General features: G+C 48.7%; 1 protein-coding gene across 4 annotated transcripts in view; it reads right to left on the bottom strand.

Annotated features, from left to right (window-relative positions):
- Nucleotides 1-1,166: 1,166 nt before the first annotated feature.
- Nucleotides 1,167-18,660, bottom strand: part of GARNL3 (GTPase activating Rap/RanGAP domain like 3) — a 138,754-nt gene continuing 121,260 nt past the window's right edge. For 3 of the 4 annotated variants that reach the window (XM_074362260.1, XM_074362261.1, XM_074362262.1), the window contains 7 exons: nt 14,873-14,939; nt 9,289-9,396; nt 7,729-7,847; nt 5,624-5,762; nt 4,642-4,857; nt 3,256-3,382; nt 1,167-1,635 (listed from right to left, as the gene is read on the bottom strand). In XM_074362260.1, the coding sequence (XP_074218361.1) occupies nt 1,458-1,635; nt 3,256-3,382; nt 4,642-4,857; nt 5,624-5,762; nt 7,729-7,847; nt 9,289-9,396; nt 14,873-14,939 (954 nt within the window). In that variant the 3' untranslated portion in view covers nt 1,167-1,457. Of the gene's footprint in view, nt 1,636-2,377; nt 3,383-4,641; nt 4,858-5,623; nt 5,763-7,728; nt 7,848-9,288; nt 9,397-14,872; nt 14,940-18,660 lie in introns of all 4 variants that reach the window. The other variant, XR_012506557.1, reaches the window with a different exon arrangement.

Raw genomic sequence — 18,660 nt, 5'->3', positions numbered from 1 at the left:
GTTCAAATCACTGCCCCTTTCTGAGCCTCAGTTTCCTCATTTGAAAAGAATAATAAAACCAAATTCACAAACTTTTGGTGAGGTCCAGATACAGCATGTAGTTGATCTTGTGTTTTCCCCTACATACGAAAAGGGCATAACAAAACACAGAAGAATGCGAATGCTGAATGCTGCAAAAACTTGAAGACTCCTTTGGTTATAGACACCCCGCCTGGCCATACCTAAAAAGCACTGTCAATACTGTCGCCTCTTGCCTTCTGCTGAAGGGGACCAGGCAGCCTTCAGCTTGGATTCACCCTGTTGGATAGTTTGTGCAATAGGCAGAGAGGAGAGCTCTCTCCATAGTGTACAAGGCCAAGGAGGTAGGGTCCAAACTTCTGTAAAATCTTTCAGATCAGGGTGATGTCAAGCACAGGTCCCTGCGCTTAGGGAGCGGACCTGCAGAACTCCTCAGAGCCACTTTCACGGGGTAAATGATCTCAAGTTTCTTTTGATGGGTAATATAGGCAAGACGAGATATAATAAAACAGAATCTGTCAGACTAAAGCCAAAGGTAAATTACCGTCTTTGCACAGATTAAAAATTTCACAATGTCAGTGAAACTAGGTTTTCCTCCTTTCCTCTCCACTGGCTGGGGGCCGACATCTCACTGTTTCATTTGCACTTGGCCACACCCTCATTTTCTTCTCACTCTTAGCAGGGAGCAATGGAAGGCAGATACATGATCAGGGGAAGTATAATCATCTGGTTCATGTGAAAGAGCAAAGGGGACCCGAACAAGAGGAGGGAATTTGAGAATGATTTTGATGACAAAGAGTAACTTTTTTGGTTATATGATTTCACAGTAACAATAAAACAAACAAATAAAACAGGCTTGTATACCTTATCATTTTTCATGAGACATACGAAGAAAGAAGCAGGAGCTTCTAAGACGTAAAAATGCAGCTGTTCTCAAGTCTGCAGGCAGGAACACAGCTGGTCCCAATCACAGTGAACTGAAACAGTAACACGGGCCAACGGTGCAGAAAGAAAACTTATTTATAATAAATTTTCAAAGCAATGGCTTTTCTTTATAAAAGAAACACATCATGTGACAAATCAAAACTGTAATGAAAAAATAATTTCTCCACCTAAGTATATAAAATATAAGAGAAGGTTGCAGTAAATAAGAATGAACATTTTTGATTTATTCAAAGTTTCAATCTAAAACCTCAATGAAATCTACCACCTTTATTACAAGGGGACTGATGGTTTCTGAACAGAAAGAAACAAAGGTCAAGAAAGATGGCACTGGGCATTGGAGGGTGACCCAAACTGGCTGAGTGTGCAGAAGGTTTGGTCCAAGAGATCATGGACAGGCTAAAAGCCACATTTTGTTGAGAAATGATGTCAGAACTGGCTAAAGAGTATAAACCTCCATAAGAAAGTGAAAGATGGCAAACTCATTGGGACTCTGTTTACTTCAAGTCAATGATGTCTTCATCCAAGTAAGCTGGGAGCTGGAAGGGGCTGCTGCCCCACACGGGGCTGCCTTCTCGCTCTGCCCCAGGGTCCTGCTCGGAGCTTGCTGACTGGTAAAACCCCTCAGGATTGGCTTCAGAAGTAGAAGGACTTTCCAAGGAGCTTGACGTAATCCTAGAGGAGAAAAGTCACTGTGAACGGATCCTGGGGTGCACCTCGGAGCTGGCTGCTTTGTTTCCAGCTCCTCTAAACTCGGGAGCCTGTCTCTTCACCCCCGCCATTACAGGGGAGAGGTGGGGAGGTGCAGGAGTCACCTCCACCCCAACACAACTTAGGTTCTGCCGGCAGGAAGCCCTACCTCATTGGATGTTGTGGGTTTTAAAGGCCGGTTGGTGACACATAGGTTTTTGTGAGGTAAAGCCGGAAAATGTCACTCAGCCTAAAACCTTCCCATGGCTCCCCATAGCCTGAGGACAAGGCTGAAACTCCTGACCACAAGCCTATGGGCCCCAGGACTGGCCCCGCTGACCCCTCCAGCCTCCTCCCAGCCCACCCCGCCCTCTCTGTTTCCTCCTGCACTCAGGCGCTGGCTCTCTTGATAGCTGCAAAACCAATTTGACCAAATTCAGGGAATTCATTCATTCAGCAAGTACTCACGTAGCCTGCAAAAGCCCCCAGCCCAACCTCTGGCCGCTGCTCGTGACCTCTCATCCTTCTCTGTGCTCAAGCTGACCCACCCTCCCTCCCTCCCTCTCTCTCCCTCTCTCTCCCCAGGGCCTGCTATTCCTGCTGTGGAGGGTCTGTCCCCTGGCCCCTTCTCATTCAAAGCTCAGCTCAGTGCTGTTTCCTCAAAGAGGCTTCCTTGATACCCCCCCTATCAAGTAGACCTTGTATCTGCTCCACCCCCATCACTTACCTTCTTTTGAATTTCCTTGCAGCACCCGTCACTAATGGAAGTGATAGAATTTGTTTATCTGTTTACAGATTTATTGTCTGTTTCTCCACACTGGAATGTAAAGTCCATGAAGGCAGGGGCCTGGTCACACAATAGGGGCTCAAAAGGGTATCTGATTAAAGCATGAGTGAGAGCTGCCTCTTCCTCAGCCAGGCTAATGCTTACTTGATTTGTGAGACTTGGCTCGGCCTTTCCTGATGTTTGAGATCCCCCTGCCCCAGGTGATGGCACCCTCATTCCTCTGCATCACCTGCCACCCTGGACTGCTGTACTTCCTGCCATGTCCTTGTTGGCCTTGCCTCCCAGCCTGTGAGCCCCATGAAGTTCAGTGCCGCATCCCTAGCTCAGTGCCAGGTGCTCCAAGAATGTGCACTGGGTGAATTAATGGAGCCTGGATATGTGCCCCCTTACGCTCCACACAGGAGCACGGACGCTGTTGCTTGAGGGGCACAGAGAACCTTAGGGGATAAATCAGTGGGATTCAACAAATATTCATGGACACATGGTAATGAAGTGCCATTCGGCAAGGCTTTTTTTTATATCCACCAGAAGTACTGGAGAGTGCCTATTTCCTGCCACTCTTACTGAGCATTTTTGTCTTAAAAAGACCCTGTCAGTCTGGTGAGCAAAAACAAAGTATCTTACTGCGTACTTGCTGGATTGCCAGTGAGGTTGCCCGTTTGTCTGGGCCCCGCCCTCAGGCTGTGCTCTCTGAGGACCCTCAGGAGCTGGATGCTGACCCATGGTATTGTCATCCAGCAGAAAGGGCCTGGTGGCCATCCTGTGACTTCAGGGGCCACCACCCTGAGTGGGGCTGCTGGGGCTGCTTCTCCCTTTACCTGTCGCTGCTAGTTGATCTCACTGTCTCTGGCTTGGGGCCTCCTTGGTTTTCTTCCAACCGCTTCCGGGCTTTTGATTTGGGCTTTGGGGCTCCTTCTGACCTGGGCCCACCATCATCGGAGAGGCCTGGATTGCAGGGGAGAATCATAGGTCAGGGGGTCATTATCACAGGGCTGCCACAGGGATGAAAAATGCCCTTTTTCTCTTGGTGGAGCTGGGGCATTATTGGGATCAAGGCAGGAAGAATGACGATAAAGTCTATATTCTTAAAAATTTAATTGGTTTTCTTGTCTTGTTGGTAGTTCTTTTTTTCTGATTAGAATGAATATATGTATTGCAAAAAAAAAAAAAAAAAAGACTCAAAAGAGTCTAATGAAGGGGAGAAAATCTAGAGTCCTACCACTGGAAACCGTAATCCTCCAACTCAGAGGTTCGATTTCTGAAAAGCACAGTGGTTTGCAAAACAGTAGTTGGCAGATCAAGCTTTCATAGGGAATAGCAAGTTAAAAATGGCAGTACTCGTTTTAAAAGCACAGTGGAAGGCACCAACTTCTAACACAAACTGACTTTGCCAGTGTCAAGGCCTGCCCAGTCTGGTGGCCCGAATCCCCTTCTCCAGTTGGTCAGGAAACATTACTGCAGAGCAGGCATGTGACAAGGCCGACTGTCCTTGCCGTTTTATGCCATGTAGATCCTGATGCAAGATTTCAAACCAGTTCTTACTGGTTTGACATAATACTTCCATTTTTTCTCCTTTTGTTTTCACAGTTCCAAACAAAAATCTTAAAACAGTCCAGACTTTTCGCAATTATCCTGGTGCTTTATGCCACTCTGTTCTGGTCTCCTAGCTGTAAATTGACAGATGAGGGCACAGCAAAGACCTTTCACCTCTACCACCCTGTAGACTTGCCCCACTGTCCAGGGCCTTCGGGAGGCGTAACTGAACTGTACTACAAATACGCAAAAAAACCAAATGCAAAAGACTCCACCCCATGTGAATTTAGATGTTTGGATATACAAATATAAAATGTTATCTGAGAATTGCATGGTATAAACCCTCCTAGACACTTTTCTAGGAAATCATACATATATAGATACTTATATTAAAAAAAAAATCATATCAGACTAGACATACTGGCTTACAAACTGCCCTTTCCCCTCTTAACATGGTTTGGGCACTTTCCACGCCCGTAAACACACCACTGTCGGTTGGTAGACTGCGTAGTATTTCCTGGTGTAGGTGTGCTATGATTTGTTTATAAATCCCTTATGAAAGGGCAAGTTTCTTTTTGAGCCCATTGTTTTTGAGGATAATTAGCATCTGAAGGAAGAAACAAGCGGGTATCCTTACAAACAGTGAAAAAACAAGAATCGAGAGCCATTACCCAGCAGCTCCCTGCGGGTCCTGCTTGCGATTTCTTTGATCTCCATGCGGGACAGGGACAAGGAGTGAGTGACAGGAATGGCAGCAATGCCTATGCCGATGGAAGTGGGCGGGGTGATGACCTTGGAGACCAAGGGGGATTTCAGGGGTCGCTCGATGCTTCTGCCCACAAGGTTTCTAAGTGGAATCTTGTACAGATTTTTGGACGGAACTTCACCTGAAAAAAGATTTTGAAAAGAACATCAGAACTTCAAGAAAAGTTCATGTTATTTACATGACGGTAATTTCTGGTTTCTCAACCTAATTAGCATAAAGGAAGACTTGGTGTCGCAGGCTGACCTCCCAGGTCTCGTTGGGGCAAAAAAGTGATGGTGCCCACGGCTCGGTTTTCTCAGGGCATTGTGTAAATGGGATAAAATGCACCCACTCCTGGCTGCTTGTGCACAGGAGGAAGAAGGCGACAAGAAAAGCACAGCTGTCCTGCTTGGGGGATCCGAGCTCTCCTAAGAATGAGCCACGAAGATGACTCATGTGGTGAGAAGTCAGGAGACGCGCTAGGCAGTAACCACAGCAAAGGCCTGACAGAGTGAAAGCTGCATGTGCTGAGTAATGTGTGGGTTTTATGACTCTATCCTTTTAGCTATAAAAACCCACTAGATCACTAACATCCCCGAAGGAAAAATAACTTGCCGTGATAAGTCAGAATCTCTCCAGCCCCTGACTCCCTTCTCCCCACTGAAACAATTGTTTTCAAAATGGGATTGTTTTGTTGGGGGGATGGATTTCACAAGGTTTCTTTTTATTAAAAAATTTTTTTTTTATCATAAGGTTTCTTAAGGATGCAACCAGACTGCAAATTTTTTTATGGCTTCAAATAGTGAGTTCCTTAGGCAGTAATCACCTGTCAATATTTGACAATTAACTAGAGAAATCAGAATGGATCAAAATTATCTACCAATAAGACAGTAAAAATTGGACTTCACCTTCCCCCGGGGAAGAAGGAAACACTGGAGTATCTCGGCCCGGGGGTGTCTGAGGAGAATTGTGGGCACTGGCTCCCTTAGAGCTGCCTCCAGACGAGACCTCATTCACAGATGTGGTTGCTGTGAAGTATATATCCGACTAGAAAGAAAGAGGAAAAGCATTACTGAGCTGCCTGGGGTTACAAGCCTGGTGCCCACGGGCTTCTGTCATCATTGCAAAGCCTCCAACTGTCCCTCCCGCTCAGCTGCGACATCCTCGGGGCCTGCGGTGCAGCAACAGGCTTGGGGAGGCGGCTTCTAGCACAGGTGTGGACCTCTCCCGACTATTCTGTATCTCCCCTTCTTATCTATTTGTTGCTACACAATACAAAAGAGTCAGTTTCCCACACACCTTCTGCAAAACACAAACACAACACACTTCACAGGGATCTCAGGCACCTGGGGGCTAGAGCTGGAAAGGGTTTAGGATTCGGTCCAGTCCATTTCACCGGGGGGAAATGGGTCCTTCACTCACTCATATGTGCAAATACTTAAGCACACCCAGGACGTGCTGGCTTTGGGGCAGCGGCAGCGCGTGCTGGAGCGGCTGGTGCTGACGCAGGAGCACCGAGCTACAGGGGTTTTGCAAGCCGGCTGCCAAACAGAGCCATTATTAAACTCAAATTATATTAAAAACAAAGGTACTAAATATCAAAATTCAACCATTCCTAGTTACTTTACTACATTTACTGTTATCTCTGCTCTTGTGATTTCCATGAACAGTGTCTGCATGGTGGGGATACTGTGTAAGAGAGGCTCCCGAGTGTTGCTCCCCAACTCTGTGTTCCGTGGTGTCACCAGGAAGCTTGAGCTCAGTCACAGTGGGACTATTTACACCACGAAAAATCGGCAAATGCTGCAAATCAGAGCTTGATTTGTTGTTTTGTTGACTGTCTAGACTTAAAGTGATGGAGAGAATGTTAATCATGAAGATGAAGATTAAAAGTGTGTTGCGTCTAGTGCTGAGATTGAAAGAAGTTTTGGTTTAATGACTATGATTTGTACAAGGGTGAAAAATAGTTTAACAGATCACATTTCAGATTTAATGACGACAAACCTGGAAAAAGAATGAATGGCTTGAGCTGTCACTCCAACTGTAAAATCAAGGCTGAACTGCAACCCTAGGCTGGCTAGAGATAAAGCAGTTCAGCAAAAATTAAAAGCATTTTGTGAAAGCCAACTGGCTAAATGGACTATAAGATAAAAGCATTGTATATTTTATTATTATTTGTAAATTGTAAGCTATTTACATTTTTATATCAGTATAATTTATAAACAATGTACATACATATATATGTGTACACACACACCCACCTTCCAGAGGGCTGCTGGTTGAACGCTTACCAGCACCCCACCGACGCTGTGTTAGTGGATAAGACGGCTCAGCCCCCGCTGTCACAGAACGGTCAGCGCAGTGGGGAAAGTCCACAGTCACCCGCTACCAAATGTGACGCACGTCAGGATGGAGAAAGTGCCCCGGTGTGGCAGGGGCACCGGCCAGACTGGCAGGGGACTGGGAGACTGTGTGGGGCTGACCGAGGGGAGGGGACAGAATAAGCCCTGCCGGACTTTTCACCAGCAATACAAGACACCTTGGAAGTCAGCTTCGTTCCTCCATCCCTCGGTTTTGCTCACACTCTGTTACTAGACGTGAATTAGCCAGTCATATTCATGGACACAAATTCAAACTGAGGGCCCAAAGCGGCCAAGGAAGAAAGCGATATTGCAAACTCTTGCTTTTTTAGATGGACTATCCTTCAGGGCAGCAGTGACCTGGACTCTGACAGGGGATTTCTCTTTTCAGCTGAGCGCTCCCCAACTGCCACCAGCACCAAGGACCCTCTAGACACCAAGGAGGGGTGTTTTGAAGCCCAAGGGTTCTGCACAGGAAAATACAAACAACAAGTCTGTTTTCCGCTTTCTCATCTCACGCTGGTGTGTCGATACCCACGTGGTGGTGTCACCGTCAGCCTCCCCTGATGAGGGTGTTGGGCCTCCCCTAAACCTCCGGGTGCTGTGGGTGCCCAAAGCCCCTCAGACAGAAATAAAATCCCAGTTCTACTCACCCTGGAGGCCACGAGCTGCAGCTGAGGCACAACGGCTGTGTGGACCAGGTTCCCATTCACCACCAGGCGGATCTCCATGGAGTCAGGGGTGAAGGCCAGGAGGTACGGGAATGCACAGACTGCAAGGCAATGAAGGGTCAGCTCCCAGCCCGGGCTTGTGGCCTTGGAGGTGCCCTGACCCTCTCACACACCCCTCGCCTCTCCTGCAGCTCCCATCCCTCCCTTCCTCTGGCTGCCTCTTCCTTCCTGCATGGGGGCATGCCCTCCATTTCTAAGAGAGCCTCCCTTGGTCACCAGACTTCCGCTCAGGAGGGGTGCACTATCTTGACTTCTCCCTGCACTCTTCTCTTGCTGGGATCCCCCACCCCATCTTCTGGGGGTGCTCGGCCCAGGCCCTGGAGACCTTCCCTGCATCGTCCAGGCTGCAGCTTGACATGCCCTCTCCTTTTGCTTTTTGCCTGGAAGCCTGGCCTTTACTCATTCCTCCTTCCCTGGGGCCGGGTCACCCTCTCCTATGAGCCTCCTGTCTGTGTCTGGGCAAGGGCTGCATCCTTTTCCTCACTGTCCCTCACAGTGTCCCTTGGGTTCAATGGGTTTGCTGAATTATTTATTAAAGGCTGGCCCTTCTTGAGATCTTTTTATGACACATTGACTTCCAGGCACCACAGCTGACCCGGTTGCCCTGTGATCCCCTCTTGTCTTTCTTGCCGGTCACTCCACACTCTCTCTCCTTCACGCTGGCCCGTTCCCTTGCATTCTCTCCTTGGCGGACTCTCTTGGCTTCAACCCAGGGCTCTTCCTAGCACACCCACACCTCTAGCCTTGATCTCTCAAGCAGGCCTCCAACATTGCTCAGACCTGAGAGCCGTTTCCAACACTTCCCTCCTTTTTTTTTTTTTTAACTATATCTAATCTGCATCAAAGCTAGACTGATCCTCCCAGTATCTGGATCCTTTCCTCTGGTCTCTCTCAAAACTATGTTTACCTATCAACACGTGCTTTTACTTTGAGGAAACAGTACTAACATTCTTGGCTCTGATCTGACTCTTGTGGGGAAGATGCCCAGCTGTGGATCTCGAACCACAGAAAGGAAGCACTACGACTCACGTCCTGACGTTTTCAGTGGCAGGTGAAGCACCTGGGTTTCTGTGATTCTAGACTTTCAAGCTTCAAAATATATAAGAAGGACGCTGAATGCATTGTGCTTCTTTCCCAAGTCAGTCAGTGTTTCAAGGCTGGAGATCTTGCTCTCAAATTTTAGAAAAAGGAAAGCAAGGCCTAGAAATGAAAGGGTACTGAAAGATACCCAAGTACTGAAAATTGATATTTAATTACTCTCAAATGCTTCCATGCTCAGGCACTGAGAACTGGGAGAAGCAGCAGAGGATAAAAGTCCCCAAAGGGGAACAAAATGAAAAACAAGAAGAAGACTCTTAATACTCACTGCACTCACATCATTCATGGCAATTTAGCAGTAAGCCTGCGAGTTTGCTCACATAGGATTGACAGTTCAGATGCATCTATTCGGGGGAAGAGCATGATGACAAAGGGTGTCCTTACCGATCGCATAGGGAGCCTGGTTCCAACAGAACTGGAAATCTGACGCAGAGGGTTGAACCAAAAAAGAGCCACCATTAAACGGGCAAACCTTTTTATAGATGCAACTGTCTGCAAGGAAACAACAGCAACTCATTTTTGTTAGAGACGACACTCAGGTCACCGTCATTAGATAAATGAGAAACAGGTAACAAGAATAGCATCCTATGTGCTCGTTCTTTACAAAAGCCAGTGTGAATATTGCCACGATGCCAGATTCTCAGGGTCAGGAGGCAGCCTGAGCCAGATTAATATTACTGTAACGAATCATCATAGCTGCCATGTTTGGAGAATTTACTACGTACCAGGCACTGAGCTTTAAAACAGTCTCCTGTTTAATCTGTACAGCCTGATGAAGTGGATGCTCTTATTATGCTCATTTTACAGATGAGAAAATTGAGGCAAAGAGGTGCAAAGTCTCACAAGTCCCCCATGGGGAGAATGGAGTGGGCTTGATTACAGGGAAGAAGGGGCTCCTGTTTGCAGCCCTAGGATGGAGGAAGCCCTCCTACAAGGAGGGTCACACTCTGAGCCTCACTCAGCAGGACCTGTGTGCTGGGAGCGGTACACTCCCCCAGCCCAGTATTTTATTATGAAAACTTGAAGCCATATGCCTGTATCTCCTCGGTGAACCGGAGCCAGCACTAGATTAAGGCCACGTTCATTCGGTTACCCTGTTCCTGGCCTGCCCTGAGCTCCAAACACAAGTCCTGGAAGTTCAGACCCACTTAGTGTGAGAAAGTGATGCAGAGACAAAGGCTCCTTTTATTCCAGAAGCCCATCATATTTTAGCCAATTTTTATTTTTAAATTATTTTTTAAAAACAGTTTTACTGAGATATAGTTTATATACCATAAAATTCATCCATTTTAAGCATTCAATTCAATGACTTGTGGTATGTTTAGAGTCGTACAGCATCATCACAATCTGATTTCGTAACATTTTCATCATCCTAATAACCAATGTCACATCCATGAAGCAGCTTCCCCATTCCTAGTGTTGGAATTGAAAGGTGCAGCCCCTGTGTGAGAGGGGAGAGGCTGTGGGGCCAGAGCTGCTGCCAAGGCCTGCGATGCGGGGCCAGGCTGGGGGTGGCCGCAGCGACAGGAGGCCACCTCTAAAGCTCCTGCCCCGTCAGGGCTTAGGGACTCCTTTGCTGTGACCTCTGTGCCTGGTTAAGCAGTCACCTTATACTGTCTTATCATTGTTGATCTAACAGAGAGAGTTACTGGGAAAGAAAACTAACCAGGGTCGGTATTGTTCCGTTTTTGCTACACTGGATTCACTAGGGGAGGAAAAGCATCCTCACTTGCAGCTGAAGACCTTGCTCCCTGAGAAAACAAACGCTCAGGAGGGACACCTGGATCTCCCAGCCCGCACCCCCGGTCCCCATGCACCGCCTCCTGGATGCTCTGAGGGGCAGCTCACCCTCTTCCCACGCTGGCCCACGGCTTTGGCCCCTCAGGGACTTGCTGTGACAGGTCTCTCTGTCCTGCACCGCCTGTTTCCCCTTCCGCATCGGAGCTTTTCCTACTGCCTTACACATTTTGTTTTAGAAAACAAAATCCTTGGACCTCTCTTCCCCTCCAGCTGTTACACCCTTCCTCACTCTTTTTCCCTTAAAGCAAAATTCTTTGAAAGACTTGTCTGGACTCCCGTCTCTACTTCCTCTTTCCCACTCTCTCCTGACCCGTGCAGTCAGGCTTCTGCCCCCATTGCTTTGCCAAACACAGCTGCCCTTGTCAAGCTTTCCTAAGGACCTTGTGAACCCAAGCACGTCCTCAGACACATCTCTCTCTATCTGAGGCAAATGGCACAGCGGGTCACTCGCCTCTTCAGCACTGCCTGCTTTCCTCTCTCCAGACGCTCCTGTCTCCTTTGCTGGTTCCTCCTGGCTCTCTCCCCACTTCCCGGCTGGCAACCCCCTTAGATAACATCACTCATATGCTCACCACCCGCAGTGAGTATCTCTAGCTCCCGCCTCAAACCAGGTGATCGTCACTGTCTCCACTGGGATATCTTGGAGGTGTGGACATGTCATAACTGAATTCTTGAAATTTCCCCCCAAACTTGCTCTTCTTAAAGGTTCCCTCGTCTCAGGAAATGATATTTTCCAGTCTTCCAGCTGCTCCTGCCCTTTCCTCGTCCCCTCCTAGACCAGTCATCTTGGTTCTCACATGTAAAGTACCTCTAGGATCTGGACCTCCACCACTGTCATTCTGGTCCAAGCCACGTCATCTTCATCAGCTGAGCACAGTCTCCCAGCCCTTCCCCACTTCAGTTCAGTCTGCACACAGCGGCCAGGTGGTCCTCCTACACCTAAGTCAGATCCTGTCGCCCTTGATCACCAGAGTGCAATGCAGAGGCCTTTTGCCCACAGGCCTGGCTGAGTCTGGTCCTCTCTGCTGCTGTCATTTTCATCCACTCTCACCCTCACTCACTCTGCTGTGATCAGGGGTCATCTTGGGGTCACCTGGAACACCCTGGAATGTTCCCTCCTCAAGGTCTTTACACCTGCTCTTGCCCCTGCCTGGAATACCCGCCCTGGTATCTTCTGGTCCCGCTCTGGGACACCCTCTGGGTCTTCTCTCCGCACTCCTCTTCCAGCGAGGTCCTCCTTTCCCACTTGCTGTAAAGGGTGACAGGCAGTCCCCGCTGCTGCCTGACCCAGCCCCTGGTCCCTGCTTCCCTGCACTATTTCCCCTCAGCACCATTTCACATACTACCTTTCTTATTTGTCTTGTTAATTGGCTACCTGCTCTCTTTCAAATGTGAACTCCCCCATGGCTGGATTTGTATGTATTTTATTGACTGCTGAAAACTTTAGGTGTGGGAGATGCCTGGTAAATACCTGCTGAATGAATGAATGACTCAGGGAGGACACAGCAGCCTTGTGTTTCTAAAGGCTCAGGTCCCACACACACATCCCCTCTGCACTGCCCCGTCCCACCCCAGCCCCCACCAGGGGAGAGCAAACTGCTGGAGGGTTTGAGGGGGTTGGGCTGGAGGAGACCGGGGACCCTGAGCACGGAGCATCCTGGATGGGTCAGGTGGCTGTATCGTGTCTGGGGAGGCCAGACCCAGCCTCAGCCTGCCTCAGAGTGGAGCTGCCACCTGAGCCTGGAGGCGACGAGCCTGTAGCTCAGAGGCCCCTTCCCCGCTTTCCAGGGGAGCAGAGGGCTCTCCCTCCCAGTAAGTAATGCTGGTGGTCTCTGCACCTGCGGGGAGGGGCCTCCAAATTGGACTGAACTGATGCACAAAAGTAATTGAAGTGTTTTTCTCAAACCCCAGAGCTGTGAAGGCCGTTCACACTCCATGAGCTGGCGCCCATGCCTGGCTCGCCCGGAAATGTGAGCTCACTGCGTCCCTATTCACTCTTGTGTCTCCGGAGCCTGGAGCCCAGCATGGGGCTGGCACAGAGAAGGCCATCCTTGTGGTTAAAAAGGGCCACCTGAACGGGGCTGAGGCGGGGGGCAGGATTCTAAGAAAGTCACTGCACAGAAAGTGGCTCAAAGTCTCTGACCCTCCCTCCTTTGACCTTTCCCATCCAGCTGGTGGAGAATAGCGTACAGATATTATTTCTAATTTTAAAACAAATTTCTCTGAAGAAAAGTCCCTTTCTGCATGTAGAAAGTTCTTTAACTTATCTGAGATAAAAATTTCTCTATAGAAAATTCTGGGTTATTTTTAAATGTTGTTTTGCTTTTTAATAGAAAGGAGCAGACTTATAAAAATCAGTTTCAAATTTTCAGGGAATGAAATAATTTTACAGCATCTGGTCGGAAAGGCCTTTACCATACAGGCATCTGTGACCAAGACAAGAACATGGACCAAAACAAGCAAACGAGTGTGCACTGTGTGTGGGAAGAGTCACAGAAGTGGCCTGGGTAGCTGGGGAAAACCAACTGGTTCTCCTGGGGTTGTTCCCCAGGTATCTGCCAACCTGCTGGGAGGAAGCAGGAGATGGAATCCGAAAGCCACATTTCTGACACAAAGAAACAGATGAAGTGGCATGGTTTGGGGAGACTGAGGTGGGTCTGGGGACCTCCAGGATCGCCAAGGCCAGACCCACGCTGATGCCAACCTGAGATGAAGCCAGAGTCTCCAACCAGGAAATGATCAGAGTCAGGGGAGAAGGAGCTTCCCAAGGGGCTCCAGGAGACAAAGGCCGCTGGAACTGCACCTGGCCCGGCGCTGGACCGCTCCCGCCTGCCTGCCCGCCTGCCAGAGCAATACCTGCTACTGTCCATCAGCTTCAGATTCGTGTAGGGAGCTCGTCGTTCACATTGTTTCCACTCTCCCTTTTCATTTTGGGATTCACCATCACTTTCTAAAAACCTGCTCTCTTTCTGTCCTTAACTTCTTTCCTACCTAAAATTGCCCTCATTCTTTCAAACAGTTGAAAGAAAAAAAAATCTACATCAATTTTTAAAGCCGTAAGTTTTTCTCATTGGTTTTTCAATAAAGTAAAAAGACCAAACTTTAAAGAGATTAACATTATATAGAAGTGACTTCACATATGTGCTTCCTGCTCTGCTTGTCCCTGTGAACCTGGGACAGGGGGTGACAGCAGCAGCAGTGACCTGGCCATCTGAGTACTGGCCGCAGGATCCATGCTGGGGCACGGCCACGTGGCCTGTTCCTGACCCCTTATGTGTGGCCCTTCTCATCAAATGGGCTATTAAAGATGTATTGTATCAAGGAGGGTTTAGATAGATCTGTGGATAAAACATCCTAAAAGGGTGATTTATAAAAAGTTGAAGTTCTTTCCTTGTGACTACCTCCTCCTAACGTATTCCTCATAAGTCTCGAACTTTAAAAGAGGATGATTATCATACAATTTTCTCTCCTGAAAATTACCATACTCACTAATCAAAGATTAACTAAGTAAAATATCTGCCCCCTGTGATGTAACCAGCATCACCAACCTAAACCAATACAATTCTAGGCTGAAAAAATTTTTTTTATTATTTCAGTCTGGGCAGCCTCACCCAGAAAAACATATTACTACCTGTTAGCCTTAAAAAAGATCCTTTCTATTGTAGTTTCATATTAGCTTCTGAAATGCTGAAAATTCTTAAAGACCCTCTTTGGTATCTCTGGTCTGCCCGAAACCCACCCTGCCATCTGACCCAAACCTGCTGTTTGCAGCTGCACAACCTTAAGAAAGGCAGCTCACTGCTCCAAGCCTCAGCTGCCTTATCTCCAGACTCCAGACAGTATAACAGAAGCTAAGAAGTAAGTGGAACAACGACCGGGGCACGCGGAGCACAGCACGTGGCACACAGTGAGGGCTCCCTAGATGGAAGCCACCACGATCACCCCCACATCCTGAGACACCTCCAGGCGGCAGCTTTTGTACCACCTCACCTGGAGGGCTGGCGTATTGGGAGAGCCAGGTAGGAATGCAAGTTTGAGATGCTCACTGGAGTGCAGTTAAAGACATAGGAACGATACATCAGGTGAATCTAGAGTTAAGTCCCTGTAAATTGTATGGAAAAAAAGGTTTATTTTAGCAAATAAAGATAAAAACACATCCTTTACTTACAGTTGTAACACAGGAGCAGACCGGCCTCTCCGTCTTCGTACACATCAATAGCTGCAACGAAATTAACCTGCAATGATAACGGGCAATGGTAGTGGGCAGGCTGGACACTGATGCTATGAAGAAACTTTCTCAAGTCACGGCTCTCTGTAAACTCAGTAAAGCACTGGGGTCCTCCCCACCTCCCCGCGTCTCTTCATACCCTTTGAGAAGCTCTGTAGATGGACGTCTCCACTCTTTCTATTGAAATGCCTCCTATTCATACCATGTGCTCCGGCTCACAGAGCTTTTTCATTTCACTCTCACATCAACCCTGGAAAGTAGAAGGTATTGCTCCCATTTTACAGATGAGGAAAGTGAGGCTCACAGAGGTGAAGATGCTCTAGTCCCTCAGCTAGTAGGTGCCACTGCCAGGATCTGAACCGCGTCTCTGGTTCTTTCCTACCTTAACCCTCTGGCACTTCAGCCATGCTTCCTCCTGCCTCAAACGTGGATTCTGACTCTTAAGATCACCACGACCCGCTTCTGTTCTCTCCCCTCTGCTGCAAGGGAGGAGGCATGACTCAATGTGGAGGGTGTCAGAAGCCCCAGTTCTGGGGCCTGGGCAAGCTCTTCTTCCTGGGCCTCTGTTTCTGCTGGCCTCCAGCCACAGCTCATCTCTCTGTCCAGTTCTCCACAGCCTCTGATGCAGGACGTCCCCTCCCTCCTGCCCTCTCTCCCACTTCTGATCATTCTTCCATTTCTTGGCTCTTCTCTCATTTAGAAAAATACCCACCTTCATAGCTTCAGATTTTACTCTGCTCAAAATCTCTAAGTCTACAACCTCAGGCACACAGTCTCCTCAGAGCTCAGTCCGTATTCCTAAGTCTTTTGTTCTCTCAAATGCGAGAGATTCCACAACCAAGAACACAGGAGGCAGTGTCGGGGAGCAGACGGGAGCACGTCTCTGGCCAGACAGACTCGAGTTGCAGTCCTGCCTGTACCACTCCCTGCCTCCGTGCTCTGTGGCAAATGGCGCAACCTCTGGCCCCAGGTCTTCATCCGTGAGCGGGTATAACGATGACCCTTGTTCTGCCAGACGTCATGAGAGGGCCCTGATTCAAGGCAAACACTTCTGCAAAGGGCCTGCCCCATAGTCAGCACTCAGTGGAGGTTATTGTCTTTATGTTGCATGAGTCTAGTTCCCCTTGAAACTTCCTCTTTTTGTTTTCAGAGCTACCCTCAAATTCTCAGGGCGCCCCTTCGCATCCAAGTCCAGCAGCCTCCTCTTCTGTGTCTCTCAGAGGTCCTTTGTGTGCCCCTGCTGCGCCCCGGCTAGGACCCCTCTCCCAGGCAGTGGCGCATGCCCTTGTCTCCCCCGGCTCGTCTCTCTCCAGCCCCTTCCAGGCTCTGTGCTGCCAAGCACCGCGCTGGGCGCCCTGCAGGCCCTCTGCCCAGCTGGCCCTCCTCACTGCTGCACCCAAACACAGCCTTCTCCTCTAAAGGTCCCACGGCTGTGCTGAACCCCCTGCTGGCCACCCTCAGCCAGGGCCTCTGCCTTGTCTCTGGCAAGTTCCTCGCCTACCTCTTATTAGCCAGTGTTGTACTCGGTGCCCTTAAGCAAGCAGAAATGAAAGCGCAGGGTCTCACCCCTCCAGAAAAAGTCAGAAGAGCTTACAAGTACATAAGACAAGGTATAATGGGGCAAATACCATCAATGAGAGTTGGGGGGGGGGCCTGTGAGGGTGGGAGACACCGAGGCCCAGAGGTCAAGAGTGCTGATTCTGGGATCAGAAAGACTTGGGGGTCAAATCCCAGTGATTCCTTGCCCACTACAGATTGCTGCCCTCTGTTTTAATCCTCTGCAGGGCATACTGCCATCTGACGTTCACTTGCTTGTTTACTGGTGCCCTCCTCCCCGCTGGAACCTCAGTGGCATGAAGCAGAGGCCTTGCTGTCCTGCTCAGTGTCACCACCTCGGCACAGAGATCAGGGCCTGGTGCGTGGCAGGAGCGGAGTCTGTACTTGGTGAACGCACGTCTGAGTAAATGAAATCCCAGCTCTGCCACTTCAGAGGCACGTACACCTAGGCCGTGGGTTGACCTCTTGAGACCTGTGTCTTCATTTGTAACATGGGAGATAAGAAGAAGCTCCATCCCGATGGGCTGAGGATTCCATGAGGTCGTTTATGTAAGCACCTCACGCGGGGCCTGATACTTTGTACCTGATCCGTGAATGTCAGCTGGGGGCATCATTTAGCTACAGAACTGGCACCGATGGGGTACATCACATGAGGGACTAGCCCTTGAGCCCCTCTGGGCCCCTGAGGGGAACTTTCCTGTCCCTGGCACTTTGACTTAGGGTCACTTCCTCCTCAGGTGTCCCAATACTTGTCAGTTAGATGACATTTATCTCAGCCAGAGGCCTCGAGCCCTGGTGGGTGTAACTGTCTCTGCTCTGCTAGACTGTGAACTTCCAGAGGGGAGGGGCCAAGCGCTGCCCGCCAGCCCCGCATTCCGGAACTGCTCTCCAGTCACTCTCTTTGACGCGGCTGGGGATGCTGCAGGGTGCTGGCTTTAAGGCATGGCCATCGGAGCCAGGCAGCCTAGGTTCAAGTCCTGCCTCTGCTACTTACTAGCTATGTGGTTTGGGGTAAATAAGTGATTCCTCCTTTCTGAGCTTCAGTTTCCTTTTCTGCAGAAACAGGGAAGTGAACAGCACTTTCCCCACAGGTTGCTGGGAAGAGTTTTTGAGATAATGTGTATGAAGTGCTCTGGCCCAGGGTCTGGTACCCAGGAGAGCTCATTCAGTGGTGGCCGTGTTTATAATTATAGGAGGGGTAACAGTAGTGAAAAAGATGAACTGCACAGCCTGTCAGTTTAAAGACTAGGCCTGTGTCTGTGTCTGGGGGCAGGGGAGCAATGAGGCAGTGACAGGAGGAGAGGAACTTCAGGTGGCCTTCCAGACCACAGTCCGTGCACGGTGGAAGCAGACACCAGGGAAGTTGTTGGCATCAGTGTGTCTGTCAGGGGGCTAGCCCAGGACGGTGCTAACAGGTGGACAAGCACAGCCGTGTTTAGAGTTTCAGGCCGCAGGGCAGCCATGGTGCAGCTCCAGCCACAGGCCGAAATTTGGGGACAGAGACCACAGCTCAGACGTAATCACTTCCTCCTCAGCCCCTCCATCGCATTTCATCAGACCTTCATTAGCACTTGGCAGGTGAGATCCAGTTCGTGCTTTGATATAAATGTCTTCTCCCGGGTGAGGGGCCTGGTAGGAGTCATTCTCTGCAGCACTGTTTCTTGACCAAGTGAGGACATGATAATCGGCTAGAGAGGTTTTAAAAGATACGTCTTCTGATCAAAGAATTCAGCAAGGTAGCAGGTTACAAGATTAACGTTCAAAAATTAGTTGCATTTCTTTACGCTAATGATGAATCAACAGAAAAAGAAAGTAAAGAAACAATCCCCTTTAAAATAGCACCCAAAGTAATAAAATACCTAGGAATAAATCTAACCAAGGAGGTGAAAGACTTATACATGAAAAATTATAAAACACTGATTAAGGAAATTAAAGAAGACTTTAAAAAATGGAAAGATATCCCATGCTCCTGGATTGGAAGAATAAATATTGTTAAAATGGTCATACTGCCCTAGGCAATCTACAGATTTAATTCAATCCCTATCAAATTACCCAGGACATATTTCACAGAACTAGAACAAATCATAATAAAATTTATATGGAACCACAAAAGACCTAGAATTGCCAAAACATTACTGAAGAAAAAGAAAGAGGCTGGAGGAATAATTCTT

The sequence above is a fragment of the Camelus bactrianus genome, chromosome 4 (genome assembly GCF_048773025.1).
Source record: "Camelus bactrianus isolate YW-2024 breed Bactrian camel chromosome 4, ASM4877302v1, whole genome shotgun sequence".
Lineage (NCBI taxonomy): Eukaryota > Metazoa > Chordata > Mammalia > Artiodactyla > Camelidae > Camelus > Camelus bactrianus.
Note: the sequence above shows the minus strand (reverse complement) of the source record. Positions and strands in the feature narration are given on the sequence as shown.